Source organism: Galeopterus variegatus, unplaced genomic scaffold (genome assembly GCF_000696425.1).
Source record: "Galeopterus variegatus unplaced genomic scaffold, G_variegatus-3.0.2 Scaffold2950, whole genome shotgun sequence".
NCBI lineage: Eukaryota > Metazoa > Chordata > Mammalia > Dermoptera > Cynocephalidae > Galeopterus > Galeopterus variegatus.
Window position 1 is genome coordinate 152,840 of NW_007729061.1, and position 25,965 is coordinate 178,804.

General features: G+C 38.4%; 1 protein-coding gene across 7 annotated transcripts in view; it reads right to left on the reverse strand.

Moving 5' to 3' along the window:
• Positions 1 to 25,727, reverse strand: part of DCLK2 (doublecortin-like kinase 2) — a 150,681-nt gene extending 124,954 nt beyond the window's left edge. For 6 of the 7 annotated variants that reach the window (XR_551287.1, XM_008583518.1, XM_008583517.1 and 3 more), the window contains exons 1-2: positions 25,138 to 25,727; positions 1,755 to 2,086 (exon numbers count right to left, since the gene is read on the reverse strand). Coding sequence is in view for 6 of the 7 variants with exons in the window: in XM_008583518.1 (XP_008581740.1) it covers positions 1,755 to 2,086; positions 25,138 to 25,558 (753 nt within the window). In the remaining variant the exon portion in view is untranslated. The remainder of the gene's footprint in view (positions 1 to 1,754; positions 2,087 to 25,137) is intronic. The other variant, XM_008583515.1, reaches the window with a different exon arrangement.
• Positions 25,728 to 25,965: the final 238 nt, after the last annotated feature.

A 25,965-nucleotide genomic window follows, 5' to 3' on the forward strand; every position in this document is an offset into this window, starting at 1 on the left:
TTTTTTGTCTTTTTGTCTTTTTTCGTGACCGGCAATGGGATCGCAACCCTCGGTGTTGCTCCCACACCTCGCTCAGCCAGTGAGCGGCCGGTCCATATGTGGGATCCGAACCCTCGGCGGGAGCGCCGCCGCGCTTCCCAAGCAGCGCACTGTAGCAGTGCGCCACCGGGCATCAAATCTTTTTTTCCTGTGGGTCTAATTTATTTTCACTTACTTACAGAGAGACTCTTAAGGTGTTTTGTGTTATACTGTCTTATTAACTCAATTGTACAGTGTCCATTTTCATTCATACTATGAACCTATTTTGGGTCAGGCTGCTATGAAGTATACATCTTCTAATCATTGATCAATTAGAAAAGTTATTCTAATCTCACATAACCTACTGGAATCTTTAGAACATATTTTTAAAATTTTGTTAATGTTTCATAAAACACCCTAGTAACTAGATCTGGTCTTGAAAAATTAGAAACTACTTTTTTTTTTTTTTTTGTCTTTTTGTCTTTTTGTCTTTTGTGTCCGGCAACGGATCGCAACCCTCAGTGTTGCCCCCGTACCGGACCGGGGACCGGCAACGGGATTGCAAGCCTCGGCGTTGCTCCCGCGCCTCGCTCAGCCAGTGAGCGGGAGCCGGTCTGTATGTGGGATCCGAACCCTCGGACGGGAGCGCCGCCGCGCTTCCCAAGCGGCGCATTATCCAGTGCGCCACCGGGCCGGCCCTAGAAACTACTTTAATTGTGTTTTTCCAAAAGACATAGCTCCAGTGTTTTATATTATTTATTCTTAGTACTACAAGAGCCAAACTCTTCAAAATAAATTATGTTAGAGGAGAAAAACAAAATGGAATGAAGAAGCAAATTTAATATTTTAAACTATAATCCTTAATACAACATAAATATAAACAACTTAACTTTATGGAAATTGAGGGAAAATACACTTTAGAAGTCACATGTTTCTTTTTAGGAATGATAATCTGATTGTGGTGAAAGTCAATGGTTATATAACTGCCATTCATGTTTTTGCAATTTGCCCAATTTTGTTTGGTTCATTAGATTCCCTGATATATTGTTACCACAACTTTTTTGTTTGCTTGTTTTTGGCAGCTGGCTGGTACGTGGATCTGAACCCTTGACCTTGGTGTTGTAACACTGCACTCTAACCAACTGAGCTAAGCCACTAGTCCTGTTACCACAATTTAACTTGCATTTTCCTTGACAATTGGTGTTTATTTTTCAAAAATGCTGACTAATTACATCCATTGTTTCCTATGAAACTTATATGAACATTCCTACTAAAACTATTTCCTTTTGAAATGAATTTTTCATATTATATATAAGTGGTAAAGAAAACTTTTTTAAAAATGTTAAATACCATTAGTTTTGCCTCCAGTGATACAAAAGCCCATAATGACTTTACTAATCAGCAGTTCTTATTCTTAAATAGACAACATCCCACTTGATGTAGGATGCGCTTCCTCAACTTATACTTTTCCCTCAGAAATTGACATTCTCCATTCCAATAAACCAAAAGGTTTCTCTCTACATGATAGGCTTCTCTCTACATCCACTTTTGAGATATTTGGGAAAATGTTAATCGCTTTTATTTTTCACAATAAAGGCTAATATACACACGTACTTCTCAGCTAGGACTACTAGAATGTCTACTGGACTACTACATTTCTATTGTTGCATATGTAACCACCATGGTATAGTGCATTTAGAAGTAAGATGAAGAGCTGGGGGCTAGAAGCATCTTACCTGCTTTCCGTCCAGGGTGCAGAGCCTCTTAACCACTCCTGAGTCTAGTTTAATGGCTTCAGTGATATCTGTTAAGACCTGTTCAAAGGAATGCGCAGTCTTTTTATTCAGAAGGATCCGCACAGCTTTTCTAGGCTTCACTCCACTTCGAATCACAGTCACTAATTTTGGTTTGATGAAATCTTTACTTTCTTTTACTTCACTTTTCACAGAGGAGGCAGTGGCCAAGGCTCTTGCTGTCCCCTTGATGTTCACAGACCAGTTTGGATTAATATTTTTAGTGTAATCAACTTTACGAAATGGTTCATTGGATGCACACACGTAACTCTCACCTAAAAAACAAAAATTACTTTTATTAGCATGATCATCCCCACCACAGAAGCATTTGGTCTGAAAAACAGATGCTGGAGACTAAATGAACTCCTAAACTTAACAGGTTCACTGAAAGGGCATGTAGGCCCTTTTCCTGTGGCATTCTCCCTCTTCCCTTTCTTTTAAATAGCATCTAGATTGATTTTGAGAGAATAACATGGATTACAGGGTGCAAAGCACTGGACCAAGACCAAGAATGATGTCTGGGTTTTATTTTGACCAAAGGTGTCACCTTGGATAACTCATTTCTCCATACTTTGCTTCTCAATATCATCACCTGTAAGGTGAAGTAGCTGAACCAGCTGAATTCTAGCTATAAAAGCCTAGTAACTAATTTAGTAAAAAAGAAAAAAAATCTCATTCTGATAGAAATAATTATATCACAAAATAATATATTCATATAAAAAATTAAAAAATATTTCCTCTATTATAGATTTTAGTCCTAATCAAAGAATAATCACTACACCTTCACATAACTGACTGAATTATACTCAGTTATAGGATCATTTATTCATTCAATTAATGAAGCACAGCAAAAAATTAAGGAAGAGTTTTAGCAAATCAAAGAAATATACCTCAAGCATTTTTTTCTTAAAGAATGTAAATTTAACTAGACAACTTCTTCTATGTCTACTTAAATGGGAAAGGATATTAAGTAGTTAAAATGATATACTCATTACTCATAAAGCCTTCTGCTTAATTTTTATTAAGTACAACATAAAAGCTATACTATTTGCCAATTGGCTTATCAAATCAATTTTTACTAATTTTTTAAGTTCCAGAATTTCCAAAATTATATATGAGATACTATAACTTTTCTTTCAGGAAACTCAAAAGTCACCCAATTCTTTTAGTCTAGACTTTTTGACATACAACTTATAAAATATCTCTAAGATATCTTGTTCCTCGGAAGGAATCCATTATTTTTTCACATACTCATTTTTAACATAATAATCATATATGAGCCTTAAATGTTATAAATGCTTAAAACAAAACAAAAATAGTGACAGGAATTCCTGAGGAAAACTTATTAACATCAATACTGTATTTAACTGTTATCACAATGTTCTTGAAATCCTGATTAATGGAGAAATTTAGAGACTCCCAAAGGTACATGAATAATTCAGTAAGAGATAAGACATACAAAAACGATTTTAGAAGAGTAGCAATATCTTCTACCGAGAGGTATAATTAGGGCACTGCCCAAGATAACTAGGGAACCAATTGCAGGCTTTAACACTGCTTCTACACCAGTAATCTGAAATCTAGCCCAATCACTACCATTTACAGATTTTTCATTCTATAAGTTTATCTAAAACATTTTTCACAGTATGATCATCTGGGGAAATGACAATTACAAAAACAGGTATCAATTTAATACAACAGAACTATACATCACATTGAATTAGTGGGCAAAAATAAACAATTATTGTTTTAACTTTATAGAAACAGCCACATTGAAAAGCTCTTACTATTTTTACCTATGATTGAAGAAAAAAGGAATCAAAGCAAGAGAAAGTAATTTTTTTTTTTTTAAAGTCAGGGAGAATTAGCTGGAGAAAAGCCTTTTCCAATGTAAAAAGAGAAAAAACAATGGCAAAAAGAAACAATACAAGAGCAAATTTAATACATCAGATTTCTTGGATCAACCAGTCTCTGCACAGCTGACATATCAACCAGGAGAGCTGCTTTTTAAATTGGTCTGCATTTTGTTTCCTTACATGGGTTCAGAATGTCAGAATGAAAACAGGTAAAGGAAGCCCCTTAATTTGTGTGCAGTTACAGATAAATTTTAATTCCCCCTCCCTATGTCCCTTCTTCCCTTCATAACCCTTCTATTAAAGACTTGTAGACCAGTTCTATAATAAATCTGTAAAGTTTTGAACCAGGCTAGCAAATGCCTATAAGATAACAGCCTCACCCCTTCCCAACACTCATGGCAGACACGAATAACAGATCTTCTGTAAAGTCCAGACTCTTTCCTACAATATGCACTGAGGACCTATTACACACCAGCTCTCATGCTAGGTGATGACATGATATGAAACCCACTTTGGTATCCCTGGCACCCAACATTTCAGCACACAGGTCCAGGACATGTTTGGGGGTCAGACCTGTGTTTCTGTATTCTGGGCACATAAACCCCTAAAGTACTGACATCATAATTAGATGACAATAGCTACCAAAATACACAAGCTAGCTTCCCTTGTTATGTCCCCACCCAGATCAGTCTTCTGATCATAATTTTGTCATTTACACAGATTTGCCTGCAAGGAGAGAATATGCTGACAAAAGAAGATGTTGGTTCCCTGGGCAGTTACTGCTTTTGATGTTAACCAATTGATAAATTATCATTCTCTGTTAGATACTAGGCACCTACAAGACTGATTGATCAGCCTCCCTCCACCCAGATTCATGCTACTGTAGGGATTCCTGTTTAAGATCTGTTACTCCCCTGCAAACTTGTGGCTCTCCCCTTTCTTCCATCCTGGTAAGGAAAGCATCACTTCCTACTTTACGAAGCCAGAAACCTAGGTGTCATCCTTCACTCTTCTGGCTTCCCTACCTACTACATCCTGACATCAAGTTCTGTCCACTCTAATCTTAAAGGGGGGGGGGGGAAGGTGGTTCTCATGGAAGTAAAGAGTACAATAATGGTTACCAGAGGGTCAGGAGGGGAGGATGGGCAAGGGGGAGGAGAAATGGTGAACTAACAGGTACAAAACTATGCTATCTACCACTAAGTGAATCATTATGCAGCATATGCGTGTATTGAGACAACACACTACCCCATAAATATGTACAAGTAAATGTTAAAATAAAAAAAGAGGGCCGGCCCGGTGGCGCACTGGAGAGTGCGCCACTTGAGAGCGTGGCGGTGCTCCCGCTGAGGGTTCGGATCCCATGTGGTGACGGGTTCCCGCTCACTGGCTGAGCGCGGCATGGGCACAACACCGAGGGTTGCGATCCCGTACCGGTCAATAAAAAAGACAAAAAGGAAAAAAAAAAAAAAAAAAAAAAAAAAAAAAAAAAAAAAAAAAAAGAAAAAAAAAAAAAAAAAAAAAGAAAAAAAAAAAAAAAAAAAAAGAAAAAAAAAAAAAAAAAAAAAGAAAAAAAAAAAAAAAAAAAAAGAAAAAAAAAAAAAAAAAAAAAGAAAAAAAAAAAAAAAAAAAAAGAAAAAAAAAAAAAAAAAAAAAAAAAAAAAAAAAAAAAAAAAAGAAAGAAAAAGAAAGAAAAAGAAAAAAATTATTTGGGCTAAAATCACAGAGCAGTTGAAGGGAGAGAAGGAGTTTTGATTCAAAGCTATAAACCATTTTCTTCCTCCCTCCTCCTACACCCCAGAGGAACTGAGGTGGACTCAGGGCATGACTATGAGAAGTTCACATCTCCTCTCCATGCCTCAGTCCCTGTCTGTGTAAGGAGGAAATGGAACCAGATGATCTCTCAGAGGACCTTTCTGTTTTAATTTCCTGTCTTCCAAAGTGAAAGTGTCAAGGGCAGGTAAATGGGGAGGAGGGCCCCCACAGCAGCCATAGGAGGAGAACGTCCCCCTCCCCTTCAAAAATATTGCTGCCCACTCTACTAAATATTTCTAAAAATTTCCCTCCTCTCTGCTCTTACCAACACGCACGTCCCACCTGGATCAATGCAAGAATCTTCTGTTTTCTGCTCATTCCCCAGAAACATAACGTGTTTTCCAAATGGTAGTACATTTCACGCTACTGACATGGCTAAAGTACATCCTAAAGTAATGAGTCTTAATATACTGATAGAGTACTAGATTATGAGAGGTTTTTTTTTTTTTTAACTTTTGCCAATACTTGGTAAAACCGTACTTGCTAAAACTAGGAAAGGCTAAACTCTCATTAAAAAATTAGAGTTAAACTAGGACATAAGTGTGTATCATATGTATGTATTTTTTCATGTATAAATATATGAAAAATAAACCAGTCCCTGAGGTCCAGAACTGATCTGACTTTCATAGCCAGACCTCAATATTATTACAAGCTGATGTGGCAGAGTTAGGCCAGTTTATTCTCTTGCGGGGCATAATTGCAGACTATCTATACCAAATGAAGTCACTCTGAGACTTTGTTATGATAAAGTGACACAAAAACAAGGTAACTATGCAACCCACAATACCAAACATCCCCCTCTTGCAGTAAATGAGTGACTGCCACTTCTTTACCAATGATAGCTTTTCCCCCCATCTAGTCTGCCATTTCTGTAAGACTTATAGAGATATCCTGTCATAGAATTGCCCTGCCTTCTGACAGCACCCATACAGAAAGTCCCTGCTTCCTTAGATCCTCCCCCAAATTACCCAAAGCCCAAATCCTATAATAGGTTCTAATACCCTCATACTGGGATGCCCCATGGTATCCTATAATGTGTGTTCTTACTACAATGAGTAATAAAGCCAACTTGTTCAACTAAAGGTATGTTCTTGGTGGTCTCTGGCTGAAGAGAATTGAGTTACATATGTACATATTCATTCTCCCTCCACCCTCCCTTCCAGCTCTTTGATTGGGGGGAAACCATTTTGCAAATTCTGGTCATGGGAATAGTACATACAAAGAGAGTTTTGCTCTCTGGACAGAAAGAGGATGAACAGAAAAGCAAGGTGGTTATTTAACTTAACTATTTTCAAGGATGGTATGGAAAAGAAAGTCTCCAATTTCCTTTAGGACTTTCCAGTGGCATGGCTATGGCTTCTTACCACTGACATCTGTTCTAAGACACACTGAATTACTTCATATTTAGCAGGTTGACAAACTGTCTACAATTACGTAATACAACATGGGTATGTGCTTAGGAGGCCATTAACTTTCACCCCCCTTCAACCAGATCAACTGCCTCCAATAGGCAAGAGGCCACTAAAAGCTAAGAACTCTAATTTCTTGCTCTCCAAAAACGTTCATCCCTACACATTTACCACCATTTGTGCCAATTTTTCCACCTCCGCTCTGTTCTCAGTGATAGAGGTGCTCCCCTCCTATTCAAAGTCCCTCTACCAGAATTTGGGTCCTTCCCTCCTTCATGCTGAGGCTTCAGGGCCATTGTTTTTCTCTCCTCCACGTAACTAGACAGCTCCCTCTACAGGATTATAAGTACTTCCCACCTTAAACACACAAATCCTCTCCCTTTACTCTTTGTCCCACTCTGCCTCATATACTTTTAGCTTCCATTCACTACCAGTCCTTGTGCGCTGTTTCCACGTTGTCACCCACTATTTGCTCTTAAGCCACGGCAGCACCGCTTCTACCTCCTGTACTCTACTGGCTGAGGCATTGCTCACCCTGATCCCCAAGCCCTTCCTTCCTAACTGCCAAATGCAAAGCACATCTTTCTGTCTAACTTCACCTGGTGTCTTCTGAGGGGCAGGAACACCAGTCATAATTGTTTTCCACCCCTTTTCCCCTTAGCTTCCATGATCAAATTTCTTTTGGTTTACCTCTTGCTTCTCTGGTTGCTCCTTCTCAGTCTGCTTTTCAGGATCCTCTTTCCCCACTTATCCAGACATCCCTCATCCTCCTTAGACTTTCTCTGGGCAGTTTTATTCACACCCATGGCTTCAATCACCAGCTACACCCTGAGGACTCAAACAGTGAGGAATCTCCAGCTTAGTCAAACAGTGAGGAATCTCCAGCCTAGAACTTTCCCTTGAGTTCAAATCACTTACAGAACATTTCTAATTTATGAGTATCTCACATGCTACATGTCCAAAACTAGCTTAACTCTCCATTATCGCCACTCTGATCTCAAACTCTCCTCTTCCTAAATTGGCCAATATATTAAATGAAATTACCACCTTTACAGTAACCTAAGCAAAAACCAAGACTCCTGCTTCTTTGTCCCCTTTCCCCACATTCAATAGTATTGGCAAAACTGCTGACTTTGGTCTTAACACCTCTGGAAACCAGCTCCTTCTACTCTGCCTTCTCTCATTTCTCCCTGAATTAGAGTAAACCCCCTAATATCTGGGCCTTATCCATACCTCATCCTCCACATAGCTGTCACAGAAAGTGTTTTAAAATGTAGATCTGATGTCTTTTACCTCTCTGTAACCTTAGAATAAAGGGCAAACTCTTCAATGCATCACACTTCCAGCCTCATCTCCCACCACTGCCCCACAGGTTCCTAGTGTCATACAAGTATATTTGCAATTTCCTTCCAAACTCTTTCCTCTTATTTTCATTCCTTCTGATATGCCTGAAATAATCTTCCTCCCCCGCCTCCCTTGCCTCTTTTTTACTGACCCATCAAAATTAGTTGTCTCTGGTCAAAAGGTAAAGCAATAGGAACTATTATACACTAAAAGGATTTTTAATTGGCTCAATCATTTAAGAAAAATAGGTTGGCATTATATCTAGTATTAAGTTAACAACATACACATCCTATGATCCAGGAATCCACTGCAGGAAAACGTATTAGAGAAACTCATGCACATAGGCACAATATATATACACACATATACTCATAGGAGTATTGCTCAATAACTAAAGATGAGTGTCAATCCATATGTCTAACAGGAGATTGGATACATAGATTGTGGTGTGGTTATATAATGGAGCACTACACAGTAATGATAATGAACAAAGGAGAACTACATGCAACAAGTTGGATGAATTTTATAAACAACGGTGAGCAAAAGATGACAAAAGAATACACGCAGTAGGATTTAATTTCTATAGCATTCAAAACAGAAAAAATTATATTGATCTGAGATGCCTTCACAGGTAGTAAAAATATAAAAGAAAAGCAAAAGAGTCAGGCCACTGTTCTTGAGGGAGGGAAGAGTTGTAACTGGTAAGGGACACAGGGAGAGCTTCTCAGATGCTAGCAATACTCTTATTTCTTGAAATGGCCAGTGTTCTCTTCTTAATAATTCATTGGGCGGTACACGTGTGCTTTATGAACTTTATGTAGTTATATTTAATAATTTAAAAATAAAAATTTTTAAATTGTGTCACTCTTGGGTGCTCTTTTTGTACCCTAAGCTTACAATGTATTAATTTCTCATAATGTATTCCTTACCTGTCTCTTCCAGTGGTTCTTAATGGAAAATTTCTTTTAAAAATCAGATGATTTTGCTGCATATGTATAGATGCCCAAGCCTCACGCCAGTTCAACTGAAACAGAATCACTTCAACTGAAACAGTCACTGGAAGGTGGGAGCTGAACACATGGGTAAGGCTTTTTAATTTCATAAGTGACTCTGAAAACAGTACCTGGTTACAAACCACTGCCTACACTGGAAGCTTCTTCAAAAAACTGAGTATACTTTGTTCACATCACCAGCATCTAGCACAGTACCTGTTATACAACAGGTACTCAAAACACGTTTGTTAAAGATATGAAGAATATGCATATTTCAAAAAAAAAACTTAAACATTTCCTTGTTTGGATGTGCATTTCTTCCAGGTAAAATGTGTGCACAGTGTAGCTGTTTACATAGAACAACCCTGATAAGTAAAGACAATGAAAGAACCATGTGCTTAGCAGCTATGCATTTTTACTCTGTTCAAAATAGGATTTTTTTTTTTTTTTGTAGTCCAATAAATGTAACATGCCTTTTAATCAATGGAATATGTGTGTGAATACTCATATTTACATGTATGTTTCTAACAGACAGTGTAGCTGTTTACATAGAACAACCCTGGGAAGGTAGGAGATGAGGGATAACTTATACTTACCAATTTTTTCTTCACTTCGGATCATTAAAACATCAAGAGTCTAGGTCACTTTGTAGTCCAATAAATGTAAAATGCCTTTTAATCAATGGAATATGTGTGTGAATACTCATATTTACATGTATGTTTCTAACAGCTAAATCATAATAATCCCTCCACATTTAAAATCTCAATTTACTGTTAGATATCAACCCATTGTCAGACATATAGCCTGCAAATATTTTCTCCCATTCTGTAGGTTGCCTTTTCATTCTGTTGATTGTTTCTTTTGCTGTGCAGAAGCAGATATCAACCCATTGTCAGACATATAGCCTGCAAATATTTTTCTCCCATTCTGTAGGTTGCCTTTTCATTCTGTTGATTGTTTCTTTTGCTGTGCAGAAGCTTTTCAGTTTGATGTAACCCAACTTGTCTATTTTTGCTTTTGTTGCTTGTGTTTTTGGTTTCTTATCCAAGACCAGTGTCATGAAATTTTTCCATGTTTTCCTTTAAGAGTTTATACTTTCAGCTCTTACATTTAAATTTTTAATCCATTTTGAGTTGATTTTTGTGTATGGCATAAGATAAGGGTCCAAATTTCATTCTTTTGTATGTAAAAATCCAGTTTTCTCAGCACCATTTGTTGAAGAACCTGTCCTTTTCCTACTGTGTATTCTTGGCACTTTTAAATCTGTGGAAGATATTACTGCTCACAGGAGGACTGTACTTCTCTACCCACTTAAAGATAAGATAAGGGTCCAAATTTCATTCTTTTGCATGTAAAAATCCAGTTTTCTCAGCACCATTTGTTGAAGAACCTGTCCTTTTCCTACTGTGTATTCTTGGCACCCCTGTCAAAGATTAGTTAACCAAATGTGTGTGGCTGTCTATTCTGTTCTATTTCTCCGTTTTTATGCGAGTATCATGCTGTTTTAATTACTGTATCTTTGTAACATGTTTTGAAGTCAGGAACTGTGACACCTCCACCTTTGTTCTTTTCTCAAGATTGATTTGGCTATTTGAGATCTTTTGTGTTTCCATATGAATTTTAAGATTGTTTTTTTCTATTTCTGTAAAAAAATGCCACCAGGATTTTGACAGTGATTGCACTGATTCCGTAAATCACTTTGGGTGATATGAAAATTTTAACAACATTAAGTCTTCCAATTCATGAACAAGGGTTGTCTTTTCTACTACTTGTGTCTTTAATTTCTTTCATCAATGTTTTGTAGATTTCAGCGTACAAGTCTTTCACCTCCTTGGTTAAGTTTATTCCTAAGCATTATATTCTTTTTAATGCTGCTGTACATGGAATTGTTTTCTTAATTTCCTTTTAAATAGTTCGTTGTTAGTGTATAGAAACAACTGATTTTTGTGGGTTTTTACTTTTTTTGTTTACTGAAACATAATTGATTGTACATGTCCACAACTGATTTTTGTATACTGATTTTGTATCCTGTAGTTTTACAGAATTTATTAGTTCTAACAATTTTTTTGTGGAGTCTTTTGGGTTTTCTACATATAAGTTCATATCATTTGCAAACAGATTATTGCTTCTTCCTTTTGGATCTGGATACCTTTTATTTCTTATTCTTACCTAACTGATCTTGCTAGAATTCCAGTAATATATTGAATAGAAATGGCAAGAGTGAGCACCCTTGCCTTTTTCCTGATCTTAGAGAAAAAGCTTTCAGTTTTTCACTATGGAGTATGATGTTGGCTGTGGGATTTTCATATATGGTCTTTATTATGTAAAGGTAAATTCCTTCTATACCTAGTTTGAGAGTTTTTAATCATGAAAAGGTATTGAATTTTGTCAAATGTTTTTTCTGTATTCTGCATCTTGAAAAGATGTGATTTTTATCCTTCCATATCAAAATATGTAAGTATATATATTTAAAATATATAACAGTTTTGAAAAAACAAACCAATTAAAAAATGGGCAAAGGATTTAAATAGACATTTCTCCAAAGAAGACATACAAATGGTCAACGGGTATATGAAAAAGATGTTCAGCATCACTAATCATCATGCAAATACAAATCAAAACCACAATGAGATCACTTCATTCCTGTTAGGATGAGTATTATCAAAAAAAGTGGGGGGAGGGTAAGTATTGGAGAGGATATAGAGAAACTGGAACCCTAGTACAACACTGGTCGGAATGTAAAATAGTACAGCTGCTACAGAAAACAGGGTAGAGGTTCCTCAAAATATTAAAATTGAACTACCATATGATCCAGCAATTCTACTTCTAGGTATATATCTAAAAGAATTCATATCACTATCTTGAAGAGATATATGCACTCCTATGTTCATTGCAGCATATTCACAATAGCTAAGATATGGAAAACCTAGATGTCCAGCAATGAACGAACAAACAAAATGTGATATTACACATTCATTGGGATATTATTCAGCCTTAAAAAGCAAAGGAAATCTTGCCATATGCAACAACATGGATGAACCTGGAGGACATTATGCTAAATGAAATAAGCCAGTCACGGAAGGACAAATAATGCACGATTCCACTTATATGAGGTATCTAAAATAGTCGAATCATAGAGTAGAATGGAGGTTTCCAGGGGTGGAAGGGAAGGGGAAATGGGCAGCTACTGTTGAATGGATATGAAGTTTCAGTTATGAAGATGAGTAAGTTCTAGAGATCTGCTATACAACATTGTGCCTATGGCTCCAATACTATATTTGTGCTTTTAAAAATGTGTTAAAAAGGTAGATTTCATGTTAAGTATTCTTAGCACAATAAAAAAGTTACTGTTAGAAACAACAAATAAATACAATCTTATATAGTTGGAAAATTTTAAAACAAAAGTTTAGCCTACTTTTCTGTCAGTTACTAAAGTCATCTACCTCTGTTAAAGTATTTACATTAACTACTTAACATCGCTAACTAGTTCGTAATTACAAATTATCTTGACATTTGTGGCAGAAATTCACTTGTACAAAATATGGACATTGAGATTATACCTCACTCTTGGAGTGGAAGCAAGCACTAAACTCCACAATGAAAAGGAAAACTTCTTTACAAGTCTAAAGAGTAACAACTCTTCAAGCATAGAGCAAAGGGGACATATGCACACACACAAATACGGTATTGTAAAAGAGGGAAGACAAAAAGGAAAGGAAAGAAAAGTAAATATGGGCAGACACCGTAGGTCTAGTATCAGCAAAATCTTAGGAACCTAATTTTTTTTTCTATTTTCCAAAACTAAGAGAAAAATTAATTCCAAGAGAATGTAACCAAGGTAAATATATTTGGGTACGTTTGCATCTACAATATGATATGATGTCCTTCATCAAGTACAGCATTTGTGAGATGCTGAGATGACTATAATCCAATGTGCATATCTCCATCTGAAGCATATCACAGACAAGTTCCCACACCCAGCTGGTTAAGAAAAATACTGGGTGAGGAAAAGTAAGACTGATTTATTTTTCTGCTGTGGCAAACAACTTAATTGTGTTTCCTAGCCAAACTGCACAGAATCTAAACTTATGGGAGTTAGTAGAGTAACAAACAATGTGCTGCTCTGGCCTAGATGTTCTTCCCACTGTATACTCATTTACTGTTTCTCTGGACCATCATTGTCATATTCACAAAATGAACATAACAGCTCTTCTTGGAAAGCAGGGCTGGGGACACAAAATAAGACCAACACTCTTTCAACACATCTGAAGGCAAGTGCCTAAATCAAATCATCTCCTAAAGTCACATCCAGCTGTATGGTCTATGATACCTTCCACTGAAAAAAGAGGGTACAAGAGCTACTTTGAATATCTGAATATTTATGAAGAAAGAGGTATATCCACAAGTCCATGTTTAAGCATTGAAATTTAGGAGAAGTTTAACTTAAGACCAAAGAAATTAGCTAAAATTAAAAACAAAAATCCTACCTCCTGACCCATATAGCTCAACCACTGAGAAAGAAATTGTATCTAATCTCCTGGTAGGATGAAACCTACAGATTACATTCACGATCTCTTTTTTTTTTTTTTTTTTTCTGCTCATACCTGGGCCAATCATATTCTACAGCCCATAAGAGCTCACTATGGGAATTTTAATTTTATTTTGATGATAAAACAATGTTTATATCATTCTTTTCTGGAATATTTGAATGACTACTTCTAAATTAAGCAAGTATAGTCACGCCACTCAGTGTCCATAGCCTCAACTCTTCTGGCATCAAATTGTATAACTTTGTCAGGAGTTAATAAGGAAAAAGAGAAGTATATGTAAAAGAAATGGTCACAGCAAGTTAAAGCCAGAGGACATAATTTTACTCTGTAGGAATAAAGGTTCATTAGCAGTGCAACAATGACTCATTATATGGCATTCTACAGTATACTGAACTCAGCATTCATTACCACTAGGAACACCAATTTAGTTTGAGCAAATAGTATCTGTGGCTTTATGTTGCTATCTTACATTTTTATTGGTTATGCAGTTTTTTTAGCATTGACATTGTCAATCTGCATGCGTTGCATTGGTATGCAAGATCTACATGCATAAGCACACTTTATTTATTTATTTAGTACAAATATTCATGAGATACAAAGCTGATTGTCCCCGCTCCTGTCCATGATGTGGAGGCCAGATTCATACTGGGGGCATATCCATTACCAGAAATTACTTTTGTACCCTTTGTCCCCTCCCAATTATCCCCCAACCTCCCCCCCTTCCCACTCTCCCCCAACTCTAATTTCTAGCCCTAGGAATGTTCCCTCCCTCTGTTGGATCACGGCACTACTGTGGTCTTTCTTTCCTACCTTCCTTTCTCTCTTCGCTTCCACATATGAGTGAGAACATGCCTTATTTATTCCTCTGTGCTTTGCTTGTTTCACTCAACATAAGTTTCTCCAGGTTCATCTATGTTGTTGCAAATGGGAGTATTTCATTCTTTTTGATGGCAGAGAAGTATACCATAGTGTATATATACCAGTTTCCTTATCCAATCATCTATTGATGGGCATTTAGGTTGGTTTCATATCTTGGCTATTGTAAACAGAGCTGCGATGAACATGGGACTGCAGGTATCTCTTCAACATGATGATTTCCATTCCTCTGGATATATACCCAGAAGAGGGATTGCTGGATCATATCATAAGGAAGATCTATCTGTAGTTGTCTGAGAAACCTCCACACTGTTTTCCATAGTGGTTGTACTAATTTACAGTTCCGCCAACACTGCAGTAGTGTTCCCTTCGCTCCACACCCTTGCCAGCATTTGTTATTCACCGTCTTTTTGATTATAGCCAGTCTAACTGGAGTGAGGTGGTATCTCAATGTGGTTTTAATTTGCATTTCCCTGATGACTAGTGATGTTGAGCATTTTTTCATGTATCTGTTGGCCATTTGTATGACTTTCTTTGAAAAATATCTATTCAGCTCCTTTGCCCATTTTTTAATTGGGTCATTAATTTTTTTAGTATGTAATTGCTTGAGTTCTATGTATATTCTGGATATTAGTCCCTTGTCAGATGCATAGTTGACAAAAATTTTCTCCCACTCTGTAGGTAGTCTTTTCACTCTGTTGATTGCTTCTTTTGCTGTGCAGAAACTTTTTAGTTTGATGTAGTCCCATTTGTTTATTTTTTCTTTTGCTGCTTGTGCTTTTGGCCTCATGCTCATAAAGCCTGTGCCCAGACCTAACTGCTGAAGTGTTTCACCTGTATTTTCCCTTAGTAATTTTACAGTTTCGGGTCTTATACCTAGGTTTTTAATCCATTTTGAGTTGATTTTAGTATATGGTGAGAGATGCATATCTAGTTTCATTCTTCTGCATATGGATATCCAGTTTTCCCAGCACCACTTGTTGAGGAGGCAATCTTTTCCCCAATGCAGATTTTTGTTGCCTTTGTCTAATATCAGATGGCTATAAGCCTGAGAAGTGATTTCTGGGTTCTCAATTCTACTCCACTGGTCTGAATGTCTATTTTTATACCAGTACCATGCTGTTTTGGTTGCAACAGCTTTGTAGTATAATTTGAAGCCAAGTAGTGTTATGACTCTGGCTTTATTTTTCTTTTTGCTCAAGACTGCTTTGGCTATTTGGTGTCTTTTGTTCTTCCGTATGAAAGGTAAGATTGTTTTTTCCATTTCTGTGAAGAATGTCACTGGTATTTGATGGGGATTGCATTGAATCTGTAGATCACTTTGGGTAGTACAGACATTTTCACAATGTTAATTCTTCTAATCCAAGAGCATGGAATATCTTTCCATCTTTTTGAAGCACACCTACTTTTATATTCATAAATGTTTAAGTGACAATGTAATTAAAGTAATTAAGGTGATACTGAGCTTCTGCAATTTGAATTTTGGATTTTTATACTGTTTTTCATTTTTCAGGGGCCCAAACATTGCTAAAATTTGAGAAACACTTAAGAAATCTTAAGGTATTGAGAAAGAGAGAGACCTTCAAATTGAAATGGGACCACACCTAATAATATTTGGAAATAAACTAGGGTGTAATGCATATAGGGTCAGTCCTTCAATTGGCTCATCATCTAAACTTTCCTCAGAATTTCCCCAACTCCTGGAGACCTTTGCTTAACACTTTCCTCCTAAACAACATCCTTCTATGTTTAGTCTTGCTATGAGTCTAAAAGAAAAACTTAGCACCTAATTTTAAGCAAGTGATTGAGAACGATGCAAGTGAGGATGGATTTAGAAACCAGATGTTTGTCTTGATCACATGGAAGTAGAGAGCAGAATGACGGTTATCAGATTCTGGGATGAGGAGGGCAAGAAAATGAGAGGTTAACAGATACAAAATTACAGCTAGATAGGAGAATAAGATCTTACGTTCTACAGCACTGTAGGGTGACTATAATTAATACATTATATACTTTCAATTAGCTATAACAGATTTTTGAATCTGTCATGTACCCATCACAAAGAAAGGATAAATGTTTGAGGCAATGGAAGGGGAAAAAAAAAAAAAAGTAACTGCCAGGGTTTCAGGGGAGGAGGGAAGGAAGAAGGCATGAATAGGTAAACATGGAGGATTTTTAGTGAATAGTGAAACTATTCTGTATGATACTGTAAATGTTGAATACATGACTTTATGCATCTGGTAAAATCCATAGAACTGTACAACACAAAGAGGAAACCCTAATGTAAACTCTAGTTAATAATAATGAATCAATATTGGCTCACAGATGTAACTAATATACCACACTAATGTAAAATGTTAATAACATGGGAAACTGTGCGTGTTGGGGGGTAAATGAACTGTCCCTACTTTTTGCTCAACTTTTCTGTAAACCTAAAACACCTACAAAGCCTACACTAACAAAAAGATATTTAACCAAGGTATTTTTAAATTAGCTTAATATTACATGTGAAAAGTTGATTAGAAAGTCTGAGAAGATAAAAGTAGGTTGTAAAAGTTCTGAATGTCAAATATTTTTACTCTATATTTTTTTTCTACTGAGGTAGAACTTATACAGTAAAGTGCACAGATCTTAAAAAAAGAAAAAGAAACCAGATGTTTGTCAAAAAAGAGGTGATGATGTTTAGGGAATGGGCAGGAAGGGAAAATGGTAGAGGAAAGCATAATCACTGTCTCAAAACATCTAAAGAAGTAGGAGAGGAGCCTTATGTAGCTCCAAATGGTGCCTCTAGAATTAAAGGGAAGAAATTACAAGGACACAAATTTTGTTGTAAGATGCTGAAGACCACTACCATTCATCAAGCAGCCACTTCATGCTAGGACTCCGCTAAGGTTTTACATACATTATAAGATTCCTGTGGAACCCCAGAGATTGGCCTTGATCACTAAACTAGTAAGAGATGAGTTTACATTGGACTATGACTCAAGTTCTTTCTCCACACAAGCTCGATGAACATCAGTATAACCAGGAGCAAGCTTCTATAACTCCTTTTTTCTATTTTTTTGATTCTTTAGCAGGTGCGGAAAAATACTCTTAGTAGACCAAGATGATGAGCAAGGGTATTGGGAAAGAGAACATCAATCACTGCCTTTGAGAAAAAATTAAAATGTATTATTTAAAGATTAACAAACTAAAGTGAAGGAAGTGAGGGAAGAGAAATCAATGAAAATATTTTTAAATGTTTACTGTGATATACTTTGATTATAAAATAATTATAATTTAACACATAAAACAAAGGGTAACATAGTAGGTCATAACTGAAGCTTATTTTAGTCACTTTGAGATGTTAGTAAATGTTATAGTGTAATCAACGGGAAGGGGTGTGCACTGGAGAACATGCTTCTAATACAAATGGGAGTCAGAACTCAGCTCCAGGTGCGAATGGAGGCCCAGTGTGGCCAGAGCCTCAATTTTTTTCTGAAGAAAGTGAAAGTTTGACATTTGAAAGTAAAATCTTCTTATTTTCAAATGCTGGTAATTAATTCAATCTAAAAAGAAAGCGACAACAACCAAACAAAGAACAACAAAAACTATAGTTTTTGACAAATTACAATATAACTAGTATTCTGCTTTAAGCTGTAGAAAACATGGCAAACAGGACAAAATACTCTGGATTAAGACAAAACTTATAGTATGTCCTAAGGAATGAAGAATAGTCACCTAAATTCTAGCCTTAAAATATTTCTGACACATAGATTGAAAAGTTAACAAATCGTGTTAAAACAAAATGTTTAAAAAAAATTGCTAAAAACAATGCTTGAAATAAGAGTAAATGCTAAAGATGAATAAAACTAAGCCTGAGCTATGGCAGAGAACTGAAAGAAGATACTAAAAATAATAGGGGGCTTAGAATAATCCTGGGATTTAAACTCATACACAATAAAAACTTAAGAAACTGGTCATGATAGCTGTCCGAAGAGAAAAATCAAGTAATTCATCTCATACACTAGTGAAATTGATTAAAATGTTAAAATATAAATATACTGCTCTTCTTTCTTGAAGAAAAACTTACATAAAAGCTGAAATATGAAGGCACAAGGAATATTTATTTGCCTTTCACATGAACTTATTCTACCTCTGCAAATCTGGCCAACTGTCGGCTATCTTGACTAAGAAAGATTTTTAAAACCCCTACACACACCTATTCCCACCCATTAGAATATCTTTATATATGGCACAAAAGTAAAATTCAACCAACATCATGTGCCAGAAATGTGTTGCATGAAATAAAGGGATAAATAAGACAACTGTGATCCCACCCTCACTGGGTTTGTAATTTTCCCTTTCATGAGGATAGGCTATGGAAAGGATACTCCTGCATGTTACTAAGGTGTTATAAGAATTACATGTAAATCTAGGTAACTACATCTGATCACAATATCTGGACCACTTTTAAAGAGGGATGTGGATCCAGACAGAACCAAGATAATTTTCCTTTCCCACCCCCAGAAGCATTGCTCTAGATCAATGAAATTAAAGGTGATAGAGGCTTGTCTTAGTCCATTTGAGCTACTACAACAAAATACCATATTCTGGATAGCTTATCAACAACAAATTTATTTCTCACAGTTTCGGAGTTTGAGAAGTCTAAGATCAAGGCACTGGCAGATTTGGTGTCTGGTAAGGGGCTGTTTCCTGGTTCATAGAAGGTGACTTTTCACTGCATCTTCACACGGTCAAATGGTCAAACAAGCTCCCTAGGGTTTTTTTCATAAGGGCACTAATCTCCTGCATGAGATCTTTGCTCTCACGATCTATTCATTTCCTAAAGGGCCCACCCACAGAATGGACTCCATTTCCTCACAGGTGGTAGAATGTAACAGTGAAGATTGCATAAATTCAAAAGCCAGGGAAAGAGAGCTCAAGTGCTAGCCCCACCTCTCACCATTGGTGCAAGGAGGCAACTTCTTCACCCTTTATGAGCCTCAGTTCCCCATCTGTAAAATGGGGAAGACAAAGCAGCCATATTTCACAGGGTATCGCAAGAGTTAAATGAGATGAAATATGTAAAGTATCTCACACAACTACTGCACATAAAACATCTAATAAATTGTAGCAATGCCAAGAAGACAAGGATCTCTAATTTTTTTTTTGTCCTTTTTGAGACCGGCTGCACTGCGCTCAGCCAGTGAGCGCACCAGCCATCCCTATGTAGGATCCGAACCCGCAGCGGGAGCCGCACTCTCCAGAGTGCGCCACGGGCTCAGCCCAGGATCTCTAATTTTTTTTTTGTCCTTTTTGAGACCGGCTGCACTGCGCTCAGCCAGTGAGCGCACCAGCCATCCCTATGTAGGATCCGAACCCGCAGCGGGAGCCGCACTCTCCAGAGTGCGCCACGGGCTCAGCCCAGGATCTCTAATTTTTAGGGTAGTGGTTTACTTTATCAGTGGAAGAGATAAAAACAGATAGCATAGGTAGGTGGGGATGAGGAGAAAATGACCAAGCCAGCAGGTACAGACCATGTGGCAACCCCCTCAGCTCCATAGGCGATGAAAAAAGCAGTTTGACAATCACTGCCCAAGGGAATCTAGTTTCCTTTATTTCATATCACAGGACCATAAAATATCTATTTTTATAGTTTAAAACCTCATGATATTGATCTTTTCTTACAAATACCAGAGTTAACATTGTGTCACACCCTAACTCTTCCACATACTCCCTTTCTTCCCCCAATCCTTTAGAATTATTTATTCAAATGAAATTTTTTCTTCCCATTACCTCTGGAAAGAGATTATGCAGCTGTATTATAGCACATTTGATTTTCCTTGTTTTAAGGAAATGAAGTGAAAAGGACAATCAGATTTATAGAAAGTATTACAGAAGAGTCATTCCCTCCACAATGGTGAGTTAGCACAGAATTTCTCCAACTAGTAAATCTTTGATTTACCTACAATATAATCAAATTTTTCGAAATACCTATTTTCACAAATATCTTGGAACAAACCCATTCAAGCTTAATTCACACTTTCTTTGACAACCAAGGGACTGAGAGGTAAAGTCATCATCTGGATCATTTATTCAATGAATTTACTGCATGTCCAAGATCCCTGACCTCAGGCTGCTCTCAGTCTAGTGCAAAAGACATACCCGATATACCATTAATCAAACTACGAAGCTAAGTGTTATAATACAGATAAAGAAAAATGCTGAAAGCAGAGGAAAGAGTAATAAGCTAGACCTTAGTCCTTGCTTGGCTCCAACGTCTGTTCCTCTGGGAAGCCTTCTCCATCCATCATCCAGCCAGTGTGGCCCTCCTGACCCATCTCATTACCACTTCCTCTACAGCACTTTAGCTGAAACCATCTTGTGTGTGGGTGTATGTTGACTGTCTCTCCCCATAGAATATGTACTCCTTGAGGGAGGAGACTGTACCCCCAACATGTGGAACAATGTCTAGCACACAGTAAGCCCTCAATCAGCAACTGTTTGAGACCAACTGCCCAAAAGGTCTGGACAGAGACTTCACAGAGAGGTAATATTTGAAGCGGGCCTTGAAGAATCTAGGACTCTGGCAGGTAAAAAAGGCTTTTGCAGACATAAGATTCAATGTTAAACTGCCATGTCCTATCATCAAATATGACTTAATGTGTACTGCTTTTGACTTCCACGTGCAAATATCTTATTACTGATGGGTTCAGGTTTCTTTCCTCCTCACCATAACAAGTTCTAAAAGCTCAGTTTCTATTATTACTATAAAAATCTATCAGGGAGAAACAAAACAAAACAACCTGAGTATAATTTGGGTTCTTATAGAGACTTATTTTCACTTAAAAACTCTCTCAGTAACTGTATTTTGATTTAACACCTTCAAAGAGAATGATCTAACCAAACAGATGCAGGAAACCAGGTCTAGCAGGAGAATGCCAGAAACTTCAGGTGCTTGACTTCTTTACAACTTTGTTTTTCTTAAATGTTCAAGTTAATTCAACGAAAGAATGAAAGAATCACTTATCAAAATAGCCAAAATTCTCTCACATGCCAAAAATTCAATCAGCTTGTTTACTGTTTATGATGGGTAAAAGGCAGAAATAACATAAAATGACATTCTGCTTTGGAATGAGAGAGGCAGAGACAGGTAGCTGTTAATTTCTTTGGTTCTTAGCAAGCACCTCATCAGAGCCACACACCCCACTCCTTGCTTGGTGGCGGGACATGTGCAGCCTAATCAATTTTCTAAAAGACAGGTTCTGGCTAGGGAAACGTATACCAGACCATCATACAGTCCACAAATAATCACTCATGTAGGAACAGGACACATACTATTAGACTAGAAGGGACATAACTTAGAGAGGTGATCTGCCAATCTACAGAAAAGGACACTGAGGCCAGAGAACAGAGGTGAAATTTCCCTCAAATTCCAGCCAGTAGAACCCAGTGATCCTGACTTGCTCAGGCATTGTTTCTATTATATCCTTGTTTTTATCTCCTGGGGACATCAAAATTTTACAAATATAGGCAAAATGCTCAGAAGGGAAGGAGACTCATGGAGCAGAACTAGGACTAGGAGTTCTGCCTCAGCCCAGAACAAGAGCTTAAGAATGCTTATCTGGACACCCTCAGATGATTAGAGATACTCCGAGCTCCACAGGCTCATGGTTTCAGACAGCTCAACCTGATTTTCCCAATATTGACTGTTATGCATTACAGTCCTCCTGCGAGAGGAGGTCCCATCCAGTTTTAAAGAATAAACAGAAATGCACAGCATCAATTTAGTGAAATTAATCCAGCAAGGGTGAGTAAATCAATAAATTAAAGGTGCCGGTTAGTTTAGTGTAGTGCTGGAGGCATGACAGCTAACATTAGCACAGCTTTTAGTCTCCAGAGACTCTCAAGGTCAAGGGCAGAAGAAAAAAAAATCTGGACCATGCAAATTTCTTTTGTCATCTGAGTTCAATGGGATTGTGGCTCTGAATGAGTGTTTATGCCCTGCTATCTTTAGTCATCACTTTCTACTCTTCACTAAAGACATGTTAGAAAAAACATTGTGTAAATTACCAATTTCAAGGGATGGAAGAGGCAAAGGAAAAAATAATCATAATGGTGTAAAATACTTCCTAAGAGAATCCTTATTAAAAATGATCAACAAGATAAAATAAAAAGCCAATTTTGACAACTTTGGCAATACTATGAGCTTGTTTTTACCAATGCAAATAACTTCACAGATAGCTGGTTAGTTCTTCTACACAATATAAATAAATATACGTAATAAAATCTACACGATTTTAACTAAAAGTTGAAACTATTTACATTCTGGAATAACTGATATTAAATACGATGGTTATTTCTTTTCTGAAGAAATGCATCACTACAGGGTATTCCACTAATTTTGTGGGAAATTCAAAAATTAGACAAAGATCCACTATCAGAGAAAATTCTGACAAAAAAAGTGCTCAAGTTTTCTTCTTCTGCAGTAATTTTATATTAAAAATTGCTTGAAACAAGTGGGCGAAGTTATAGAAACATCTGTTGTGCAAATATTTGATAAATATATAATATTGTGGTATAATTTGGATTTTACATATAGTGTTTTTCCCAAATCTCCATCCTCCAAACATCAGTGAATGAATGATTCGAAGGAAATTTGTCAACCATCAATTTGTACTTGAAACTATAGTCTGAGAATTAGACCCAGTGGGCCATGCATCCTCTGGGCAGTGACAGACTCAAAACAATTAATGTGTGCTCTCATTAATTAATGTACATAATTGTTATCTTGATCATCTTTCCTATGATGATATTCATCTTTGAAGTACATTAATTTTACGGGGCGAATAAATTGTCAACATTACTTCAGAGAAGGATATTAAAACCGTTAACCCTCCACAGACCACATGAGGAGCAGTATCTCAAGGGCAGCAGCAAACGGGTTACTCAGTTTTGAAATATCTACACAAATGTTGCTTTAAAGTATTTAACATGATTAAGAAAAGCAATTAGGCCTTTTAACACTGTATCTTCATTTTATTTATACTCCTCCAGATGCCTTTAAAACCAAAACACACAACTGAACAAGAGAATGTGTGAAACCACAAACACACACGCAAAGTGAAGAGAATTTAATTTTGGCTGGGTTGTCATCCAGCCAGGGCAGGGAAACTCAATAGAGAAACTCAACTGCTTTCAGGACTCCTCAGTGTGATATATTAACTTACTAGAGATGAACCCCAGTAGATGTAACAGCATCTGTGCTTGTTGCAGGCCTGTGTGACAAGGCACATAGCTTAAGTTTCCTCATCTGTAAAATGGAGATAATGCTTTGAAAACATAATATAAAAGCATGTTGAGAAAATATAAGAAAAATGCCTGGCTTGATGTTCAGTTTCTTCCCCCAGCAAGCCAATATTGCTGACTACATGGAATGTGTGTATGCGTTAAGAAAGAAGCATGGGTGCTAACTATGTAAAGATGCAGTCAGCATATTCTTCGGTTCTGTCTGGTCTTTCTGGGTGCTGATTAGAACTGGAAACAGATTCTTAACTACTAGAAATACTGTTTTTCTTCCTGCAAGAAAATACTGCAAGAATTAAGAATGACCAAACATATTCAGTCCCTCTGAGTTAATGCACGGTTAACAAGCCAGGACTACTAATACATAATAGGTCCCAATTGCTGATTCCAATGGCCTCTTATCATTCTAACTAGCTAATCTCAGTAGAGAGGAAGCAAGATTCACCTCATTTCCACCCAAATATGGAAAACCCCTTCACACAGTGGTTCTCAATCTTGGCTGCACATTAGAATCACCTGGGGACCTTTTGAAACTCTAGATGCCCAAGCCACCCCCAGATTACATCACGTAATCTGAGGGTGGGGGCCAGGTATTCTTAAATGTATTTTTTAAAGTCCCCAGTGTGATCCAAGACGGAGCCAAGGTTGAGATCTGCTGGCTAGGATCACCCCTTTGACCTCAAGTAACTCTTCTGCTGAAAGCCAAACCAGGAAAGCAATCCTAAAGCATTTCACAACCATAGCTTCTGAGCAGAACGGGTACAACAGGATCCCAAACCTTGGAACGCCACAAGTGCCTACACTAGGGTCTACTCAGAGGGCTGAAGAGACAGCTCATTAACTATGGGAATGCCCAGTTTCTTCACGGGAAAGCCACTTTTTCAAATAGTTTGCATTTCAACATAAATAAGTTCACCAATCTCAAGAGATGCCACCAACGCCTAAATCTGCTTCTGACCATTAGAATTCCCCCCTCCCCTTTTGAAAAAGGTAAATCTTTCGAGAAGGAAAGTCCATAAGTACGGGCAGGCGCCCCCCACACAGAACCTACGCAAAAGCATGCAACGCCCGCGGTTGCCTGGAAAGCACTCGGCAGGCGCCCCCTGCGCGGGGGGGGCGGGTGCGCGCGGGCCCGCAGCCACTGCACCTGCCGGCGCGCTCGGCCGCACCTGCCGCGCGGTGCCCGCCCCTCCTACCTTCCAGCAGCTCGTCCAGGCTGGTGATCTTCCGGCTGCCGTCGATGGTGTAGATGGTGCGGACTCCCTGGGGCAGGTTCACGTTGTCGGACAGGGAGCGGGTGAGCTCCATGAGGAGCGCATCAAAGGACCGGAAGCGGTCGCTGGAGATGGCAAACACCAGGCCTTTGAAGTAGCGGTCCCCATTCCGATAGAAGCGCGCCTTCTTGGCCTTCTTCTCCGAGCTGAGGGCCTGCAGGGTCCGCGTGCGGTAGAAGCTGCAGTGGGCACTGTGCGCCGGGCTGGGAATAAGCCCATTCCCCTTGGGGCCCGAGCTGCTGCTGCCCCCGGAGGAGCTGGGCGCCCCTCTCCGCGACCCCGGCCGCGGCCTTTTGTCCCGCTCCTCAAAGTGCTCTAGTTCAATACTCCTGGTGCTGGCCATAGCGGCTGCTCCGCGGGCTCCCCACAAAAAAAAGAAAATAAAAACGTTCCAGGGAGCCTTGCGTTAGGGCGAGGACCAGCGCAGGAAGCTCTGACTATGATGGGCCTTAAAGCGCCGGGACACCTGGCTCCGGCATCCCTCCCTCTTCTCGCAGGTGGGGCCCCTCAGCGGCGGAAGCGCCGGCCCGCCCGCGCCCAAAGCTAAAAGTGGCCGCCGCGCCGAGCTGCCCAGCTCATTGTCCAGCGCTGCTCGTTCCGCCGCCCGCTGAGGAGCCCCACGCCCCCCCAAGCGCCTCCTCCACCCAGCCACGCCTCACAGGCCCCGCTCGAGAGCCGGCCAGGCGCCGCAAAGTTGGGCCGCCCCGAGGCTCGCGCTGGGCCCGCGGGCGCACACAAAGCTCCGGCGCC